The sequence below is a fragment of the Dromiciops gliroides genome, chromosome 3 (assembly GCF_019393635.1).
Source record: "Dromiciops gliroides isolate mDroGli1 chromosome 3, mDroGli1.pri, whole genome shotgun sequence".
NCBI lineage: Eukaryota > Metazoa > Chordata > Mammalia > Microbiotheria > Microbiotheriidae > Dromiciops > Dromiciops gliroides.
The window spans coordinates 342,075,232-342,097,104 of NC_057863.1; the positions used below are offsets into that span (position 1 = coordinate 342,075,232).

Sequence of the window (21,873 nt, forward strand, 5' to 3'; positions counted from 1 at the left end):
AATATCTGAACCTAATTGAATCTTTTAGTATTTTAGTGGTGCTTCTGAGTCATCATTCTAAAGTCAGTTCACACTGGACAATATTGTGGGTGTTGCAGCAATGCAAAATTGGACTGAATGGATAGCACATCCTTTAAAAAAGTTGTTAAAATTTTTTCAAAAGTTGTTGTTGGAGGGGTTATATCTCTGCTTCTCCTAAAAGGATAATGTAGAAAAAAAAATTCTGATTGAGGGCTACAATTGCGTTTCCATTATACAGGGTTCTAATATATTATTAATTTCCAAAATACCAAAGGTACTTATCTTTATCCTTTACTATATATTCTATTATCTCTACTTCCTCAGAAAGGTATGGGGTTTTTTATTTTAATTTTTTTATTCTGAACTTAACAAACACCAAGTAAAATAAGCATTTCCATATACATAGAATAGAAAGAGAAGATTGTAAAACTGAGTCTCTTATGTACAGCTTGCTTCTCATTTTAAGTATGTAATAAAATCAACACAGAACTTTTAAAACTGCCCTATTTGTTTGTGATTCCTTCTTGCCTTCCTTCAGTTCTCTTCTCTGCATTTAAAAACGCTTTTCCTTCCTTCCTTCCTTCCTTCCTTCCTTCCTTCCTTCCTTCCTTCCTTCCTTCCTTCCTTCCTTCCTTCCTTCCTTCCTTCCTTCCTTCCTTCCTTCCTTCTTTCCTTCCTTCCTTCCTTTTTTCTTTCTTCTCTCCTTACCTCCCTTACTCCCTCCTGGAATCCTATCCCTAATTACCTTTCTCCTCCTATACCCTCCCCATTCAAAAAAGGAAAAATAAAAGAAAACTCTTGTAACAAATATACATAGTAAAGCAAATAAAATTCCTTCATTGGCCATGTGCAAAAATGTATGTCTTATTTTACATTTTGGGTCCATTACTTCTCCTTTAGGAGGCAGGCAGCATGGTTCATCATTAGTCCTTTGGAAATGTGGTTAGTCATTAAATTGATGAGAAGTCTTAAGTCTTTCAAAGTTGTATGTCTTTATGGTATTGTTGTTGCATAAATTGTTCTTCTGTTTCATTGCTCAATTAGCTCTGCATTACTTCATATAAGTCTTCTCAAGTTTCTCCAAAAATATCCTTTTGTCATTTGTACAGTAACATTCCATTATACTGATATGTCATAATTTGTTCCCCAACTAATGGGTACACCCTTAGATTCCAGTTCTTTGCCACTTCAAAAATAGCTTCTTTTGTTTTTCCAAATAATTTTTTTCACATGCTGGGTCAAAGAGCATGTACAACTCAGTAATTTGGGGGCATAACTCCAGATTGCTTTCCAGAATGTCTGGAATAATTCCCAGCTACACCAACAGCACATTAATATGCCTGTTTCCCCACACAGCTTTTCCAACATTTGTCATTTTCTTTTTTTGTCAGTTTTGCCAATTTGAATATGAGGTATAACCTCAGAGTTTTTTAAATGTCCATTTAACTAGCTATTAGTGACTTGGAAAGTATATATTTTTTTCATTTTTTTGGTTGATAGCTTGGATTTTTGGGAAACTGCCTGTTCATTTAGCAATTGAGGAATGGCTCTTGTTCATTTAAATTTGAATTAGTTTCTGCTAAATCTTGGAAATGAAATTTTTATCAGAAATTTTCTGCAAAGATTTTCTTTTTCCTCCAGTGAACTATATCCCTTCTAATTTTAACTGCATTGGTTTTGTTTGTGTAAAAAGTTTTTAAAACCTCGTGTGATCAAAATTGAACATTTTGTGTTCTCTAGTCTTTACTCTTTCTCACTTGATGGTCATGAACTCTTCCCTTATTCATAGTTGTGAAAAGTGTTTTCTTCTTGCTCTTTTTTTTTTTTTGTGATGGGACCTTTAAATCATGTATACATTTGGAACTTATATAGTATATAGTGTGAGATCTTGCTCTATATCTAATTTCTGCCAGACTGTTACCATTTTTCCCAGAAGTTTTTGTTCAGTGATGAGTGTTAGTCCAGTAGTTGGGGTCTTTGGACTTAGCATGTTACTAGGTTCACTTGTTTTTAGATATTTTGTATCTAATCTGTTTCACTGACCAACCTGTTTTTTAAAGCAGTACAAAATAGTTTTGATAATTACTGCTTTGTAGTATGATTTGAGATCTGGTACTGCTAGGCTTCTCTCCTCCCCAGTTTTTTCATTATTCCCTTTGAGATTCTTGACCAAAAAGGTATATTTTAAGAGCCCCAACTTTACTGAAGGATCTGATTGTTTCATTCATTACAATAAGGCAAACAGAGACTCAAAGGACCTAAGATTTAAAACTGTCTTTTTAAAAATAGGAAATTGGGGGCAGCTAGGTGGCACAGTGGATAGAGTGCCGGCCCTGAAGTCAGGAGTACCTGAGTTCAAATCTGGCCTCAGACACTTAACACTTACTAGCTGTATGACCCTAGGCAAGTCACTTAACCCCAATTGCCTCACTGAAAAAAAAAATAGGAAATTGAATAACGGAATGATTATGTGTGATTTGTGTTCCCTGCTCAACTAATCAATTGTAACTGAGGTTGATGTATCTTCTTTGTGTCCTTTGTATCCTTCTTTCGGTAGACATTAGGAAGAGTATTATGTACTCATAATAAGCTGTTTGAAAAGCAAGTAGGGATATGACCAGACATAAGCTTACAGGGTAGAGGAAAGAGAGGCAGATTCTTATGTAGTAGGGGCATTTGCATTAGGTTGGGTCTGTTAATATCGGATAATTACTAGTAGCCTTTTATGTTCTCTAACTCTCAGAAAATTAAATATTTTCAGGGGATATGAGAAAAGGAGCCTTGTTTCTATTTATATTCAAATGCAGTTCCCCAAACACTTTCTGAGCCAAATATAAATGTATAAATAACTTTAACACACTATTTTTCTGATTAGTATGGTAAATTGAAAAGGGGGTGTGTGTACACATACATATTTATAAGTGAATCTTTTCCTGAATTAATGAAAATTGATTCACAAGTATTTATTAAGCCCTTTACTATGTCAGACATTTTGCTTGTGTCTAAAATAATCACCATTCAAACTGGTGACAATTCCAAAATACAGGTTCACTTTGGATCAGTGAACTAAGTGGTAGTAGGAAGGGAATAAGAAAGATGCAAATAATACACAGTGAAATATTTAGGGAAAATTTAAGAAGTATTTACAAAATCAAGACCATTGCCACAAAACACAAAATGTTTAGCTCCTAAAATTGGAAATATTAGAGTTTAGAACACATATTTTTTGGAAATACTTAGCTGACAAATAATTTCTAACCATTCAAGAACAGATTCTAAATTCATTCCTAATTATGTGCATTTTAAAAGCATCTTACTCAAATCACATTTTTTTTTTTAAGATTTGGAAATGGATTGATCAGTAATTGTGACTTTAAAATATTTTTTAGTTAGATTGTTAGTATTAATGTAATAGCATTAATTGAAGTGACTACAATATTGGTAGAAGCTCATATTGACTCTTATCAGAACAGACACTGACAGATTCTTGCTGAGAATTTTACTGTTAATGGGTTCCTGAAGCTATTGCTGAGTCGAAACTCCTGCAAAGAGGTAGTTTATACTGATGGAATTGGAGCTGACACTGATGGAGACTTTATGAAGAGTTGATGCTGGCAAGTGCCATTGATTTATACTGAGAATCTCTTAAGACAAGTCCTTTTTGCTTGTGTCATGCTACCCTTGATGACCTAGCTTTCGCATCTTTGCCACATTTGGGACTACAAAACACAAAATGTAAAAAAATACTTTGCTCTAGTATTTTCCTTTTTATCTCCTCTGCTGCTTTTGGCTCCTCAGCCTTCAGCTTTTGTCTCTTTTTCTCCTATCTTGTGGTTTACTTTTCTGTTTTCCTCTTCCTTTATGTCAGTGTCTCTTCTAATCATTATACTGCTAGGATGGTGTTCTTTTAAGAATCCCTTCTGAAGCCAATATCATACAAGCTGGCCAGACAGACAGATTTCTGGTTTTAAAAAAAGTTTATCGGTGGTAGATGTGTAAATTTTAAAGTGAACTGAAAAATTTGCATGTCATTCTCATTTCAAAATGTGCTAATAAAAGAAAGTGGAACTAAGTATTTCTGTTAAATCAATGTGTTAGTAACTTAATCTTAAGAGTATGTGCCATCTGGAATGACTGTCAAAATTCAATAAGATATAAAACTTAATAAGGATAAACATAAAATCCTGCATTTAGATAGAAAAGAAAACTCTTCAGATACATAATAAGAGAGCCATGACTAGATAAAAAGTCACATTGAGATAATAATTGACTGCAAGTTCAATGTAAGTCTACAGTGTAGAGTAGCTGCACAAAAAGTTATAAAGGATGCCAGTAGATGTATGGTAACTAGAATGAAGAAAGAAATCATTTCATTGGACTTTTCTATTCACACCACATCTAGACTTGTGTGCTTAGTTCTGGGCACCATATTTAGTGGGACATTGCTAAACAACTGGTGGGTAGCCCAACAGATGAGGCATCTTCAAAGCATGTCACACAAAGATTGTTTGAAGGGGAAGGTAGGTAGTTAGCTAGGAACAGAAAAATCTTGGTAGGGCATGATAGCCATCTTTAAACACTTGAAGGTCTATCATGTGGAAGCACATTTAGATTTTTTTTTTTTCTGGCTGCAGTGGGCAGATCTAGGTTCAAGTAAAGTGTCATTTCTATTAGAATGGGAGCTAGAACATCAAGAAAATCTATTTGGTCAACATGCAATATCCAAGATCAGAATTTATGTTGAGGAATCCTCAACATAAACCAAGAATCAGAGTGGCAAGAATACAAAGCAAATAAGTAGAGACCCTACTGATGAATGAATGAGTTTTTATATATTATTGTGAATGTTCAATTTATCCTTTCATGTCAAGTTTGTGGGTCTTTGTTCTGTAAAGGAAAAATGTTATCAAATATTAGGGCCTTTAGAAACAGTCCTAACCCACAAGGAGCTTATAATTCAATAAAATCTTCAAGAACTAAAAGTCTGTATTGCTGAGTAATTTAGTTAATGTAATCCAAAGAAATAGTGTGAGATTGCACAGACTTGGTTTAAATGCTACTATGGTAGTATGTGACCTCTTTTATATGAATTTATAAAGGATTTGTTATTTCTTTGCTGTGCTGAAATCCTATTGTTCAAGCTCCTTCCATTTTGAAACCCATCTGTTACTTAATATGTAAGTCCTAGGAAGTGGCCTGAAGCACACAGAGGTCAGATGATTTGCTCAGGGTCCCATAGTAAGAGCCAACAGTGAGATTTGAAGCCAGGTCTTTCACACTAAGTGCAACACCCTACTCTGCTTTGCTGTATTTACATGATATGACTTCTTGTTATGTAGGTACTCAATTCAGGTGAATTGTGCATGGAAGACACCACCTTGATAAGGCTGTATTTATTAGTTCAACCTCTCATACATGTCACCGCAAAAAGCCCTTACTTAGTACTGTGCAAATGCATTTAGTAAAAAGCTATTATGTACTTGATTAGAATGACTCGAACCCCCTATACTTTCCCCTTCTAAATTATATCTAGAAAAACAGTCTATAAACTATATAGGAATTGAAACAGTATCTCATGGCAGATTTAAACATATTCATACATGCTCATATATTACTTCTCAGAAAGTTTTTAAATAAGTAATATAAAATACAAAAGAAACCAATTATATTGAAATACAGTTATCATGGACTCCAGGTTCAGAACCCCTGCACTATGCACTAGAACTTTGTGCTATGTGCTAGGGATTTTAAAAATAAAAACACAAAAGTGTAAGTCTTTTCCCTCATGGAGTCTATATTCTAGTGGGGGAGACATGATTGTGTACATGCATGTGTGTGCATATATGTGTGTATATACAACATGTATTAGTGTATGTCAGTATATATGAAACCTGTGCATAGCAGATGCAGTGTAAGCTTGAATGGGAAGACCTTAATTCCTGGGAGCAGGAGAGGAAAGGCCTTATGGAGAAGGTGGTGCCCAGGCTGAGTCTGAAAGACCCCTGGGATTCCCAGAGGTGGGGGAGAGAAGAGGGAAAGCATTTCTGGGGGTTGGGTAATGCAAAGTCATGGACATAGGAAATGGAATATCCATTATGACTGTTCTGGAAAATGTGCGAATGGGAATAAGATGTAAGAAGACTGAAAGGGTAGGATTGGGTTTCATTTTGAAGATCTTTAAAGGCTAAATGGGGTCTGTATTGGATTCTAAAGGGAATAGCAAGACACTGAGGCTTACTGAGTCAGGGTAGGGTAATGTGGGCAAGTTTGCTGGGAGTTTTGTTAGGAAAATAACTTTGGTGGCTGTGTGAAGAATGGATTGGAATGGGGAGAGATTCGAGGTAGTGATACCAATTAGGAGACCATCACAGTAATCCAAAGAAGAGGTGATGACAGCCTGAATTAGAGAAGGGGTAATATATGAGAAATGATGGGATGAAAGAAGTGACAAGATTTGACAACTTTTCACTTGGGGTAAAAAGAGAGTGAAAAGTCAAGGATGACATAGAGGTTGTATACCTTTGTGGTTAAGATGACGATGATGCCCTTGATAGTGATAGAGAAGTTCAGGAGAGGGATGTGTTTGGGGAGAAAGAGAATAAGTTCTGTTGTGGACATGTTGAATTTGAGATAGCTATGTGATATCCAGTCTGAAGTATCTAGAAGGCAATTGACAATGCCAGACTGGATCTTGGGAGAGAGGCAAGGGCTAGAAGTACAGATTTAGGGGTCATCTGCATTGTGATGCTAATTGAACCCATGGGAGCTGATGAGTCACCAAGTGTGAGAGTGTAGAGAGGAGAAGAGGGCTCAGGACAAAGACTTGGGGTATACCCATAATTAATAGGCATGATATGAATAACGAACCAACAAAGAAACTTTAGAAGAAAAGAGTACGTAGTTAGGAGAGCCAAGAAAACTGTGTCACAGAAACCCAAAGAAGGGAGAGTATTCAAGGGAAAAGGGTTGTCAACTGTCAAAATCTAAAGAGATATTGAGAAGAGTAAGGCTTAAGAAAAGGCCATTAGATTTAGCATAGTGCCTGTCAAATAGAAGGTGCTTTAAAAAGGTTTATTGAATTGAATTGACAATTAAGAGATCTTTGGTAAATTGGAGAGCAATATTAAGCGGCTTGTAAGTCAGCAGAGATCTAGAAGATAGAAGAGTATAGATAGCGTTTTCAAGGAGTTGGGCTGAGGAAGTGTGTAGAACAAGAGAACAGTAGCAGGGAAGATGGTAGGAAATTTGGGCATGTTTGCATGCAACAGGAAAAGAACCAGTACATAGAGATTAAAGAGGCAAGAACAAGAGGTGATAATAGTTGGGACAATCTGCTAGAGAAGAGGAGAGGGAATGGAATCAGAGGAGTTGGCCTTAGGAAGGAGAAGGGCCACCTCTTCATCAGAGAGTGGGCTAGATTCCTATTAGTCTTACTTGTGAATTTTTGTTTTGGACTATTTCACTTTTACTCATCAATAGTGTCATGTTTCTAGGCCCAGCTCACCAATCGGAAACAGAAGCTGGAATCTGTGGAGATTTCTAGCCAGTCTGAAATTCAGCACTTAACCAGTAAGCTCGAGAGGGCCAATGATACCATATGTGCTAATGAATTGGAAATAGAGCGTCTCAACATCAGGGTAAATGATTTGGTTGGAACCAACATGACTCTGCTGAAGGAACAGCAACGACTTGAAGAAGAACTGAGGCACACTGAAAAACTATTAAAGGTACGTTTAACAATTACTGTTTTCAGTTGCAGTTGAACAATAACTTTGTTTTCTATAAATAGGGAAAAAGAAATCATACTTTAGTTCTTAAAACTCTTCTTTCTCTTCCCCTATCCTGTTGTTGATGGAGTGACTAAATCTGTGCCTGCTGCATAGGCATGTAGCCCAGGGGTGTGCTGAATCCTGTTTGAATTGGCTCATGAGAGCCGATTGTTAAGTTCTGGTCATTCACACCTCTGAAATTGGCAATCACTACAAATCAGGATGTTATTTATTGTTTTGTTGATTATCCAGACTTAAGAGAGTGATAGTGAAAATGTTAATGCATATTAAAGTGTGTGATATGTGCATTTTTCCCCCTGGAAAGATAATATTTAACTACACATCTCTGCATGTAGCTTTTCATTTTCCATTTTTTTGATGAGATATAAAATTATTTAGACCTATGATCACTTAGGACAGTATAAATAATATCAATTTTGTGAGTCCAGACTTTTTTTTTTTTTTTTGCAGGGCAATGAGGGTTAAGTGACTTGCCCAGGGTCACACAGCTAGTAAGTTAAGTGTTTGAGGCCGTATTTGAACTTAGGTACTCCTGACTCCAGGGCCAGTGCTCTATCCACTGTGCCACCTAGCTGCCCCCAATAATATCAATTTTAAAATGCTTTATTAAGGCTTTTTTCAACATTACTGTCACTTCTCAATGACTCTACCCTTTTTAAAAAAATTATCATTTATTTATTTGTTTGTTTGTTTGTTTGGCAGGACAGTGAGGGTTAAGTGACTTGCCCAGGGTCACACAGCTAGTAAATGTCATATATCTGAGGGCAGATTTGAACTCAGGTCTTCCTGAATCCAGGGCCGGTGCTTTATCCACTGTGCCACCTAGTTGTCCTTCTACCCTTTTCCACAACAGGACCCTTCTTTGCAATAAAGAAATATTAGGTAAAAGAAATTATCATACAAGCTATGTCTAGCAATGCATGCCTTGTTCTACACCTATAATCTACCATCTCTGATGTGTTGAGGCATGCTTCATTGTTACTCCTCTGAAGTTGATTGCTGCATTGACCAGAGTTCTAAAGTCTTTCAGTGTGATTTTCCTTTATGTTGTGGTCATTATGTAAATTATTCGTGTAATTAAGTCTTCCCAAGTTTATTAGTATTCTTTATTTTTTATGTCATACGGTACCACATTGCATTAGTATGACATTTTGTTCAGACATTCTTCAGGCGATGGATACCTACTTTCCTTCCATTTCTTTTTACTCCTACAAAAGTGCTGTTACAAATATTTTCATATACATATGGGACCTTTCCCTTTGTCTTTGACTCCCTTGGATTATATACCCAGTGATAGCACTTGGTCAAAGAGTATGTACAGTTAAGTGACTTTTCTGGTATAATTAATGGCAATATTCTTTCTGTAGGTTCTACAAGGAGAAAAAAAGGAATTGGAAGCTACTGTTCGATCTCAAGAGGATTTCATCAATGGTTCAATAATTCAGAAGGAGAAATTACAGAATAAATTTACAAATGTAGCTAAAAATTTACATTCTACAGAACTCATCAGGTACATTTTATCATCTCAGTGATTTAATGTTTGTCAGTGGTAAACTTTCATTTATAGCACCTGAAGAGTCATCCTTAATAGGTGGGTTAGTGTGTTGCAGGTGATCATGAGAGGGCACCTGGGAGCTAGGGACAGATGAAACTCAGTGTAGGTAAGAGCATTACAATTAAGGGCACCAGGAAAACTGTTATAGCTCTCCCGAGCCAAGGAACAAGGATATTTTGGCTAAATAATAGTATAGCTGCACAATCAATATTGCAGAGAGTGGTGTAGTGGAAAGAGCACTGGACTGGAAGGCAAGAGATCTGGATTGAAGTCTTGGCTTTGACACTGGCTAGCCAAAGAACTTTGCACAAGTCACTTAACTTTCCTGGGCCTCAGTTTTGGTTGTCTGCATATGGGGCTATCTCACTCTCAGGATTATTGTGAAGAAAGTGCTTTGTTAATTCTAAAGTCTCATTTAAATGTGAATTATTAATAAGAACTAATCACAAGGAATGGAGTAGGGTAGGTAGTTATAGAATTTTGCTTCTACAAGGTATGAGTGGACTTTGTCCTTGAAGCAGAAGCATAAAGTAACTGAAAATGGCTAACTCTGGTTGGGAGAGCCCTTCATTTGAGGAATTAAATCTCCCACCTTAAGACCTTCTCAATAGCTCGAATGCAACCTAACCTTGATTGGCTGTTAGTGAAAATCAACAATGGACTCTGAGATACAATGCCTAATGGGAGATTGGTTCCTCTGTTTGAACTTTGGGTACTGTACCCTACCTAGTACATGAACTATAATGCAGCTAATTGATTGGAAATATAAAAGAGTTTGAGGTAGTCTGAACTATGAATTTTTCCTTCTCTTTGTTCAATATAGAAGATAGCCTTAGGAATGAGGAATAGAAATTAGAATCTAATTATGCAGGGGCAACTAGGTGATGCAGTGGATAAAGCACTGGCCCTGGATTCAGGAAGACCTGAGTTCAAATCCAGCCTCAGACACTTGACACTTACTAGCTGTGTGACCCTGGGCAAGTCACTTAACCCCAATTGCCTCACCCCCAAAAAAAAAAAAGAATCTAATTATGCAGAGCAGAAAATGATGGAAGAAGGACTGTGGCAAGTAATTAAAGACAGTAGGCTATTGGGTTAATAATATGAGTAATGGTGTTTGAAACAATGAACTGCACCTCTAGGGTTTTTTTGGGGGGGGGGGTTGTGTGTGTTTTGTTTTGTTTTAATCTTAAAAGTATTTTATTATCTTCCAGTTACATGTAAAAATAGTTTTCAACATTTGTTTTCATAAGATTGTGAGTTCCAAATTTTTTTTCTCACTCCCTCCTTTCCCTCCTCCCTCCCCTAGACTGAAAGCAATCTGATATAGGTTATATATGTACAATCACAAGCATATTTCTGCATTAGTTGTGTTGTGAAAGAAGAATCAGAACAAAAGAGAAAAACCTCAAAAGACAAAAAAAAACAAAAACAAAAAAGTAGAAACAGTATGGTTCATCATTCAGACTCCACAGTTCTTTTTTCTGGATATGGAAAGCATTTTCCATCATGAGTCCTTTGGAATTGTCTTGGATCATAATATTGTTGATAAGAGCTAAGTCTGGGGGGCGGCTAATTAGCACAGTGGATAAAGCACAGGCCCTGGATTCAGGAGTACCTGAGTTCAAATCCGGCCTCAGACACTTGACACTTACTAGCTGTGTGACCCTGGGTAAGTCACTTAACCCCCATTGCCCCACAAAAAAAAAAAAAAAGAGCTAAGTCTGTCACAGTTGATCATCACAATGTTGCTATTACTGTGTACAGTGTTCTCCTGGTTCTGCTCATTTAATTCATTATCACTCCACTTAAGTCTTTGCAGGTTTTTCTGAAATCTGCCTGTTCATCATTTCTTATAGCACAATAGTATTCCATTACATTCATATACCACAACTTGTTCAACCATTCCCTAATCGATGGGTATCCCCTTGACTTCCAATTCTTTGCCACCACAAAGTGAGCTGCTAGAAATATTTTTGTATGTATAGGTCCTTTTCCCTTGTTTATGATCTCTATGGGATACAGACCTCTATGGTATTACTGGTTCAAAGGGTAGCACAGCCCCATAGCCCTTTGGGCATGGTTCTAAATTGCTCTCCAGAATGATTGTATCAGTTCATAACTCCAGCAGCAATGCATTAGTGTTCCAATTTTTCCACAGCTTCTTCACCATTTATTGTTATTATAATTATTGTTATTATTATTATTTTTGTGAGGCAGTTGGGGTTAAGTGACTTGCCCAGGGTCCCACAGCTAGTAAGTGTTAAGTGTCTGTATCCAGATTTGAACTCAGGTCTTCCTGACTACAGGGCCGGTGCTCTATTCACTGCACCACCTAGGTGCCCCTATTATTTTCCTTTTTTGTTATGTTAGCAGAGTAATTTTAATTTACATTTCTCTAATCAATAATGATTTAGAGCATTTTTTCATATGGTTTGATTTTTTTATCTGAAAACTGCCTGTTCATATCCTTTGACCATTTATCAATTGGAGAATGACTTGCATTCTTATAAATTTGATTTACTTCCCTATATATTTTAGAAATGTGTACCTCCAGTATTTTGAGAAGCAGACCAATAAAAGATGGTGAATTGAGAGTCAAACCTGGTTCCCAACTATAAGGGCATTCTGTGGCTCAGTGTTTGCCCAGAAGGTCTTTGTGGTCACCTTTAGTTTGTTTTAGAATGGCCAAAAGACCATACGTGATCTGAAGCAAACCAAGATAATTCCTGCTATATAAGTACTTCAGTGTGTAGGTATAATTTTATCATACGCATTTTTATTCTGAAAACTAGTCCAAATACGTATTGCTAGAAAGTTTTTAGATACTTATAATGAGATTACCATTTTTCTTTGCTTAAATGCATTTTTTAAAAAGTAATTTTCTCAGTAGAGAACTCTATTCTTTTGCAACTCTTTCGGAGATAGAAGGATTCTTGGAAAAAAGCAAACAGGTGTTGATTAAAAAGGATGTCATCACTTTATTTATTTGTTTAAAAAACATTCATCCTAGTGACTAAGGAGAGGTGAGTAACTACTAACTTTTTGAAATTTCATTCTCTTAACCTATCAGGGTTCTAAGTAATGCATTATAAGAAGGAATTTACCAAATGTACATCTTAGGACTATTGGAATTGTAGAATGAAAAGTGCAAAGTTCTGTACAAAATTTTAACTATAGCGAAGTGGATATTATAATTATCCAAGTTGTGCCTTGCTTATATGCAAGAGCCTTCTGGAATGATCCTGTGTTTTTGTATAGGTCACTGGAGGTCAGCCTTCAAGAAAAAGTTTCTCCCTCTAAAGGCCAGATGGACCTAGAAAATGTTTTTTCACAGTTGGATTTTCCACAGACCAGTGAAGAACTTCTGCATGCAGAGGTATCTCGTCTTGAAGGCAGGTAGATGGACTTATATGGAAAAATATTGGACCAAGTTTGTCCGTACTGACATTAAATATTTTAAGTCACTAGATTTTTATAAACTCTACTGTGATAATCACAGGATTATCACAGGATCCTTTACAGAGTTAATATTATTGCAGAGAGAAGCCAGAAACAAGAGATAATTGATTGTCAGTATATAGTAAAGAAGTGGGAGAGCCAAGTGAGCAGTGTTTGTTGGTTAGGAATGCATAGAATAAATGGCTTAAGGGACAAAGTAGGAACCAAAAATGACAAGTGAGGAGGGAGAGAGGAATAACATCTAATAGCTCTGCTCTGTGTATATGTTTAAAATTGATCATCCCACCATCTTTCATGTATAGTAGAGTACTCAGATTTATAAGTTTTTATACATAATTTCATTGAATAAAGATTTAATTAAATGGAAAAAAAGGAATGAATAGAAGGGAGGCTATTCCAGATCAGGGTTTGCCCTATAATAGTTGTAATTTAACCTTTAGGCAATTAAAATTTACTTTATATATTTAAAGAGCCAAATGTCTCTTAATGGAGATGGTAGTCCATGGTAATTTTTAATTTCTTGAAAATCTTACATGATTCACTCTTAGAGGATTATTATCATCATTGAGAGTGATAAGTGATAGCATGAGTATATAATATAAGTAAGAAATTCAATAATAAGATTTCATTGTAGTCAATATTTTTAATACATCTATCTTATAAAATTTCTAACTTCCTACATAATTCCTCTTTATTTTTTCTTTTCCTTTTTTAATCTTGGAACACTTTGGTCATAAGTAATTTTGAAGCACCTGTCAATTTACCTTTGATAAAACGGAAAATCTCTTCAAGCTGAAATTTAAGATTCTGTCATACTTTCTTTATTGATTTTGCTTTTAGTTTATAATTCTCACTTTATTAAACTTGTATTATGTTCCTCAGCCTTGATTTTATAATAGGGATAGTTACAAATGGGCAGTTTGTCAATTGTGGCTCAAGTTTAGTATAAAAATTATAATAATTTGGCTTTTTTTTTAATTCAAAAGGCAAATGAAGAATTAACTAATATGTTTTTGCTGTCATTGTTGAAATAGTATTTAAGAGGTATTTTATTTAGCTAATTAATTACTTAAGATTATAAATAAACTTTCAGAAAAGTCAGGAAATTGAAAGATTTGCTGTTTTTCTAGAAATAGTCTCTTGGTTTTATTCAACACAGAAGGCATTTTTGAATGGTTGTTTATCTGGGAAATTGGATGGGTCACTATAGACACCAAGGATCTTGTTGATTAACAAGCATATCTTGAAGAGCCTAGAGTATGGTCATAAATGAAATAGATGAGAAGAGGATATGAACTTGATGTCCATTTTTCATCACAAGCTTACAGTCTAGTAGAGTGAGTCAAAACTTAGACATGAAATATTTGAGAGTAGTTATAATCAATTTGTTGATAAGTGTTTATATATGTGTATGTGTGTGTGTGTGTGTCATATATATATATATTTATATATATGACACACAACACTTTATTTTTATAGTTGTATATACACACACAAATTTGGGAATGTTTATAAGAAAATGATTTCTATGGGTAAGTTTACTGATGGAAAATAAGATTTGAGTGTCTCGAAGAGAGAATTAGGGATGATGGTGGTTGTGGTCATGGTGGATAGGCATCTCTTAGGTAAAGAGGAAATGATATAGAAAAAGAACAGAAGTCAAAGTTAGAAAGTCTGTGAGAGTCAGCACACACTTTGGGTCGGGTGGGTCAGAGAGTCATAGTGTAAAGGGATAATGAATGAAGCTTGCAGAATTATGTCAGATTTTGAGTGCTAAGTAAGTTAAATTTGATATTTTCCCTAAGGGGTTCTTACCCTGGGGTCCGAGAACTTGGCCTTTTAAAAAATGTTTGATAGCTGACCTGAACTCATGCCTTCCTGACTCCAGGTACCATGCTCTATCCACTGTGCTACCTAATTACTTGAAAAGCTAGTGTGTAGTAAAGTGACAGGAACTGAGACCAGAGTGGTAGGTGGACAACTAGAGAGAATGGATGACTCTCAAGAGACTAAAGAGAGGAAGGACTATTGGGACTTATAAAAAATTGTTTGGATTTGGGAATGGGGGTTGGGGGTTGCAGTTCTTATGAATGAGAGACAGGAATAAAAAATAACTGAGTTGGAGCAGCTAGGTGGCACAGTGGTTAGAGCACTGGCCCTGGATTCAGGAGGACCTGAGTTCAAATCTAGTCTCAGACACTTGACACTTACTAGCTGTGTGACCCTGGGCAAGTCACTTAACCCCAATTGCCTCACCAAAAATATATATAACTGAGTTTTTAAGCCTTCAGGACAGATAGAATGATGGTACCTTTGATGGTAATAAAGAAACTGGGAATAGGTGCTATTTTTTTTTTTTTACTGGGAGGCTTCTGAACTGAGGGCTTTTAATTTTTAATAATTTTATCAGTAGGATATCCAAGTAGAGAGTCATTTTTGAATCAGTTAAAGGTTAATGAATTTGAAAGAAGATGAGCAGATAAGGGTATTTCAAAATCCTCCTTACCAAAAATGTTAAAACCATTTTGTTTCTAACAAGATTCAGGTGCTTCTAAACTTGAACTCCTTTTTTCTGTCATCTAGCTTGGGATCTGTGAGTGCAACATGCAAACAACTGAGCCAAGAACTAGTGGAAAAATATGGAGATCTAAAGGTGATGGAAGACTCTAACAACCAGTACAAGATGGAGATTAAAAAAGTAAGGCTCTATTTATGTATCTGTGGCAAAATCAAGCTATATTTAATGGGCTCAGAGATGTTAAGGTCACTTAGTAAATGGCAGAACTGAGATTTGAGTATAGTTCTATTTAGCTATATTCATATACATACATATATATATATATATATATATACATATATATATATATATATATATATATATATATATATATATATATATATATATTAGCTACATTCAGGGAATCAGCTTATGTAGGCAATTAAGTAAAACTGATCATTTCTGCAGGAGAAATCTAGAAAATATAGGTATATAGGAAATATCAGTGTTAACTTTTAGTCAGGATAAAAGTAAATATTTGGATTAGCCTGCTTCTACTTTTTTAGAATTATACCATTTTTTTCTTTGTAGCTAAAAGAGCAGATACTGCAGAATGAACAGACTTATAATTGTGCTCTAGAAGGAATGAAAATGGAAATCTCCAAACTGACACGGGAGTTGCATCAGCGTGATATAGCCATTGCTTCAGTCAGTGGATCTAGCTCTGAAATGGAACGACAGCTCAGATCAGAGCTGGAAAAAGCAGAAACCAAAGCAATGGACCACAGGGTAAACCTACAGTTATCTGTCTCTAGATGTACAACCCTTTACCTGAAGTTGTAACTCGAAAAACCATCACTTTCTACATTAAATAGGTTTCCTGTAGTGTATTTTTACCCTTTGCATGTAATAGGAGTCCAGTTATGTCATATGAAGAAGTACTTGAATGGTCCCATTACTAAAAGGAAATAAAATCTTTATCTAGTATTGTTGTTTCATTCTGACAGTGTAGGAGGCAGAAAAGCTGAATCATTTCTACTTTGACCAATGTTACAGTAGATTGATTGTGTAACTTTTTGGTCTCACGTATTGATTTCCTCATCTTTAAATCCAGTTAATAGAATCAGACTTGAAAGCAAGTTTAGAGGCTATCTAGCATTCTATCTAAATGGAGCTCCTTCCCAATGTAGGCTTCTTTGCCCTATGGGCATCTAGTCATCAACTGTTTGAATACTCCCAGTGACAGAGAGATCACTGCTACAGGGTACAGCCTATCCTCTTATCAGACAGCTCTACCTATTAACTTCTTTGTTACCTCGAACTGAAATTTGCCACCTTATAACCCCTACCAAACTTCCTACCTGCCACATTACTTAGAGAGGTTCTATATTATAGGTAAATTCCGTATGTATGTCCTGGTTACAGTTACTAAGGAATAAATCACCTTATAGCTACATTTAACATTTCATTTTTTAAAAATTACTTTCTAAAACCCAAGTTCTATGAAAAAGGGCTTGTGTCCCTATTTTTTAAAAGCCTGCTAGAAACACGCTGCAGCAGTTAGTAAGGGAACCAATTTTGTATAATTCAATGGGAGGGGGAAAATTTGGAAGGATTCATACTTGCTTCCAAGAAAAGCACTGACTGCAGAAATTGCACCCTGGGATTTCTTGTAGACCAGAGTCATCACACAGGAATGGTGTCACAAAATCCATGCTAGGGTATGACGTATTTGAACTTTCTCTTTTTATTCTAGTTAATTTATTGGTTTTGTTTCTGCCTAGGATATTTTGACACAACTGGAAGCACTCAGGTTAGAAAATAAACAACTTTCTGAGACCTTGGCAAATATGGAATCTGGTCCAATAGGGGTACGTAAATAGAGAATCATATTTACTTTCTTTTTTCCTTTCTCCTGGGGCAATGGGGGTTAAGTGACTTGCCCAAGGTCACACAGCTAGTAAGTGTCAAGTGTCTGAAGCTAGATTTGAACTCAGGTCCTCCTGAATCCAGGGCTGGTGCTTTATCCACTGTGCCACCTATCTTCCCCCATATTTACTTTCTAAAGTTTTAAAATAGCTATATGGAATCATCTGATAGGAAATAGGGAGAAAAGCAATGTAATTAGCATTTTGTACCTAATTTTTTGTCCTTTTTTCTTTTTCTTTTTTTTTTTGGTTTGTTTTTTTGAGGGGCAATAAGGGTTAAGTGACTTGCCCAGGGTAACACAGCTAGTAAGTATCAAGTGTCTGAGTCTGGATTTGAATTCAGGTCCTCCTGAATCCAGGGCCAGTGCTTTATCCACTGTACCATTTAGCTGCCCCCTAATTTTTTCAATAAGAAGAAATATTATCTGTTATTAAAATGAAGACTTCTCTTCATCCTTGCATAGAAATTATAGTATGCTGTGATGCAAAAAGCACACGATTCCCTAGTGTAAACCACTTCACATTATTAAATATGAAATCTTTCCACAGTACTTCACTGGCAATTTCATTGGTGTGGACATGCTTTTGATTGGATGCAGGTTTACTAAAAATATCATAAATGGTTGCTGCAACCAAAACAATTCTTCCCCTGGTATACTGCCAACCTTTAGATAATATACCTCTTCACACCAGGTCATGCTATTCTTCCAGGAGCAGATGCCCTGCCTGCCATTGGTCCTGGCTTGAAGTCTTTCCAAGTACTTGAAGTAGAAGCCTCTCAGGGTTGCACTCTGGACCTGAGGAAGCCAGAATTCCCACTTTCCCTAAAAACTCAGTCTAAGCACCAGCCCCTATCAAAGTCCTTTTCTTTTTTTTTTTTTAAATTTATTTTTTTTTTAGTGAGGCAATTGGGGTTAAGTGACTTGCCCAGGGTCACACAGCTAGTAAGTGTTAAGTGTCTGAGACTGGATTTGAACTCAGGTACTCCTGACTCCAGGGCTGGTGCTCTATCCACTGTGCCCACTTAGCCGCCCCATCAAAGTCCTTTTCTGATGGTCCTAGCCCTCACAGAGGCTTTCAGCCCTGATCCACAATATGCTTTAGAAATCAGAATTGCTTTAAATCATTTCTTTCTATAAGGTATGATTGGCTATGGAAATTTCTGTCAACGCTTATAAAATTGCTTATTTATTCTGACCTTGACTTTTTCTTGTGTCAGTCAGTCCACAGGCATTTAAGTTTCTACCATGTATCAGGCTCTGTGCTGGGATCTGGGGAATCGAAAGATAACGGTGCTTCCTTCTCCTGATGAGCTGACATTATATGGGAGGAAACAACACTTACATAGGTCTACCAAATGTATACAAACAAATACAAGATGATGGGAGAGGGGCACTTAGCAGCAGTTAGGACCATCAGAAAAGGATTTTTATAGGGGATGGTGCTTAGACTGAGTTTCTAGGGAAAGTAGGAATTCTAAGACATGGTAGACAGAGAGATGCCATTCCAGACTTGGAGTACGGCCTGTGGCAAGGCCTGGGGATGGGAGATGGAATGTTATATGGCAGGAACAGCAAGGAGGCTAGTTAGGGTGGCCTGGTCCCTGCAGAGATTGATATATAATAAGCCTAGAAAGGCACAGTATCATTGATTCATTTTTATGGACGAAGAAAGTGAGACTTAGGTGGTTACTTGGCCAGGATCACACAGCCAGTGAGTATCCAAGGTGACACTTGAATCCAGGCCTTCCTGGTGCCAAGTCCAGCACCCAAGTCCAGCATCTTGTCTTTCTCAGGTTGGGGTCACATTGTTGAAGGGCTTTAGTGCCAAACAGAGGAATTTGTATCTGATCCTAAAGATAATAAGGAGTCACTGGAATTTGAGTGGTTGAGTGACATGGTTGCTGTGCTTTAGGAATATCATGATGGGCAGCTGTTTAGAAGTTACAAGGCTTGAACTAAGATAATGGGTGTGTAACTGGAGAAAAGGGGATGAATCCAAGAGAGGATGAAGTAGAGTTGATAAGATTTGGTACTTGTTTAGGTTGTAAATTAAGTTCTTAAACCCTGTTTAAACTGTGTGTGCAGAAGTTAACATATAAGTGATATATGTTTAGATACACATTGATTATCCCATATTTTTATCTGCATAATTGTGGAGGGGGATTAAGTCATTGTAATTTTGCTTTTAATCTTTGTTCTCTAAAGTAACTGAGGTAGCAGAAGTCTTGCCTCTAGTAGGAGGTTGTAGTAATGGGGTACCATACTGAGGCAGTACATCACAGAGGACACAGCACAGCATCAGAACTTGGAAAACCTGGGTTCTGATCCTGTCTCTGACGTTCTTTCACTGTATCACATCAGATAAACCATTTTACTTCTGCAGAGCTTAATTCCTTTATTTATAAAATGTTGGTCATGCACATCTCCTAATTTCCACATTCTATAAATCTAGTGTATGGGGTGCTCGGATGGAATGAAGTGGGTATAACTAATCTAAATCATTCAAATAGTGTAGGTTTTCTTTGGTTAGGAATACAACGTAATGTGAAAGGATAGAAGTGTTAGAAAGTGCTATCTTTTTGTCATCACTCCCAACCTCCAGACACATCCATGCACACATACACACACACTCTCACAGCCACACAAAATTAAATTGTTGAGGTCAAGTCAGTCATTTATTAAGCACATACTGTGTGTCAGGCACTGTGCCAAGAGCTGGGGATACAAAGAAAGGCAAAAAACTGCCCTTGCTGTCCAGGAGCTTACAGTCTAGTGGGAGAAACACCATACAGGCCCCTTTGTACAAACAAGAGAAATTGGAGATGATTTCAGAGGTCATCAGCATTAAGCATTAGCATTAAAATTAGAGTATGAGGGAGTCGGGAAAGAGCTTCTTGTAGAAAGTAGAGTTTTAGCTGGGATTTAAGGAAGCCAGGGAAGTCAAGAGGTGATAAGGAGGGAGAGAGTTCCAAGTGTTGGAGACAGCTGGAGAAAATGAAGACTTGGAAAATGAAGAGTCTTGTACAAGGTACAGCCACTAGGCCAGTGCCACTGGATCACAGTGCAAGGGAGAATGTGAGGTGTAAAAGGCTAGAAAAGTCGTGGGGGAATTGAAGGTGCCAGGTTGTGAAGGGCTTTGAACAAAAAGTAAAGGATTTTTATATTTTGTCCTGGAAGTGATAGGAGGTCACTGGATTTTTTTTTTTTTAATAGAGACATGGTCATTCCTGCACTTTAGGAAGATCAGTTCAACAACTTAGTGGAAGATGGACTGGAGTGATGAAAGACTTGAGGCAAAGACACTAACTACAAGTCTATTTTAGTAGTCCAGGTGTGAGGATGATATAAGCTTCTGTCTGATTGATGACAGTGTCAGAGAATTCATGGGAAAAGAGCGTATATTAGTGATGTTACAAAAGCAGGATTGATAGTACTTGGCAACTGATTGGATGGAGTGAAGAAGGGTTGAGAATGAAGAGTAGAGGATAATACCTAGAATGTAAGCCTGGGTGACTAGGAGGATAATGGATAATTGCTCCATAGGAAAAGGAAAATTAGGAAGAGAGATTAGTAAATGAGTTCAGCTTTGGACATGTTGTGTTTAAGATGTCTAGAGGATATCTATTTCAAGATTTCCACTAGACAAATGGAGATGTAAGACTAGAGGTCAAGAGAGAGGTTAGGGCTAGATAAGTAGATCTTATCTTTCTGGAATTATCTGCCTATAGTTGGTAATTGAACCCGGGGAGCTGATGAGATCAAGTGAAATCATATAGAGGGAAAAGAGAAGAGGGCTCAGGACAGAACCCTGTAATACACCTGTGGTTAGTAGGTGGAACCTGAATGGCCGTTCAGCGTCAAAAATTGCAGAAAGATCAAGAAAGGTCATTTTGCATGACAGACTGAAGTTATTTGAGATTGTTGTGTATGTAATAAAACTCAGAACTTTGATAGGACAGTCAGAGTAGTCCTGAAATTCCCCATATTAATTGCAGTTAACTTTTCTACTACAGCTAGATGTCACCCACATATCTAGTAGATGTTTTTCTTTGAGAATTTGTTTCAAATGGCCAACTTGATGAAAGATATTGAATGAATGATTTATCATGGAGGCTTGTCTTCATTGGAATATGCAGGTGATTCACAGGTAGATTTTAAAAGTTCACAAGCATCAAAGAAAACGAAAAGCATTTTTGTTGTGATTAATTTTCCACCCACCCATAGTTAGACTCAAGAAGATTACTATGCACCTTTGGAATATTATTCTAGTTCAAAAACTAGAAAATATAAAAATAAAACCCACAATAAAATGAAATTACCAAATAGGGACTATCCTAATTTAACATGGTATTTACAAACTGAAAATATTCAGTCTTTTTGCAGGGGAATGGGAGAGAGGAGAGAAGATAAACCTGGCTCATCCTCACAAATTGTTAGGAAAATTTCCTAACCAGGGTATCCAAAGTTCAAATACAATGGATTTATAGTCACAGAAATAAAATGTCACTTGATTACATGTAGAAAGGGTAGGCATCAACCTAATGTAGGAATTTTAAACGTCATAGTGTACCCAAAGTTCTTCCCTGTGAAACAGAGAATTCTTTCAGGAATATCTCAT

At 36.6% G+C, this 21,873-nt stretch overlaps 1 protein-coding gene across 1 annotated transcript in view; it reads left to right on the plus strand.

Annotated features, from left to right (window-relative positions):
* The window catches only part of CEP63 (centrosomal protein 63), a 58,518-nt gene that overhangs the window by 31,844 nt on the left and 4,801 nt on the right, over window positions 1-21,873 (plus strand). Inside the window, exons 7-12 of the mRNA XM_043995728.1 lie at window positions 7,515-7,748; window positions 9,179-9,321; window positions 12,628-12,765; window positions 15,412-15,526; window positions 15,917-16,114; window positions 17,110-17,196. Coding sequence (XP_043851663.1) covers window positions 7,515-7,748; window positions 9,179-9,321; window positions 12,628-12,765; window positions 15,412-15,526; window positions 15,917-16,114; window positions 17,110-17,196 — 915 coding nt within the window. The remainder of the gene's footprint in view (window positions 1-7,514; window positions 7,749-9,178; window positions 9,322-12,627; window positions 12,766-15,411; window positions 15,527-15,916; window positions 16,115-17,109; window positions 17,197-21,873) is intronic.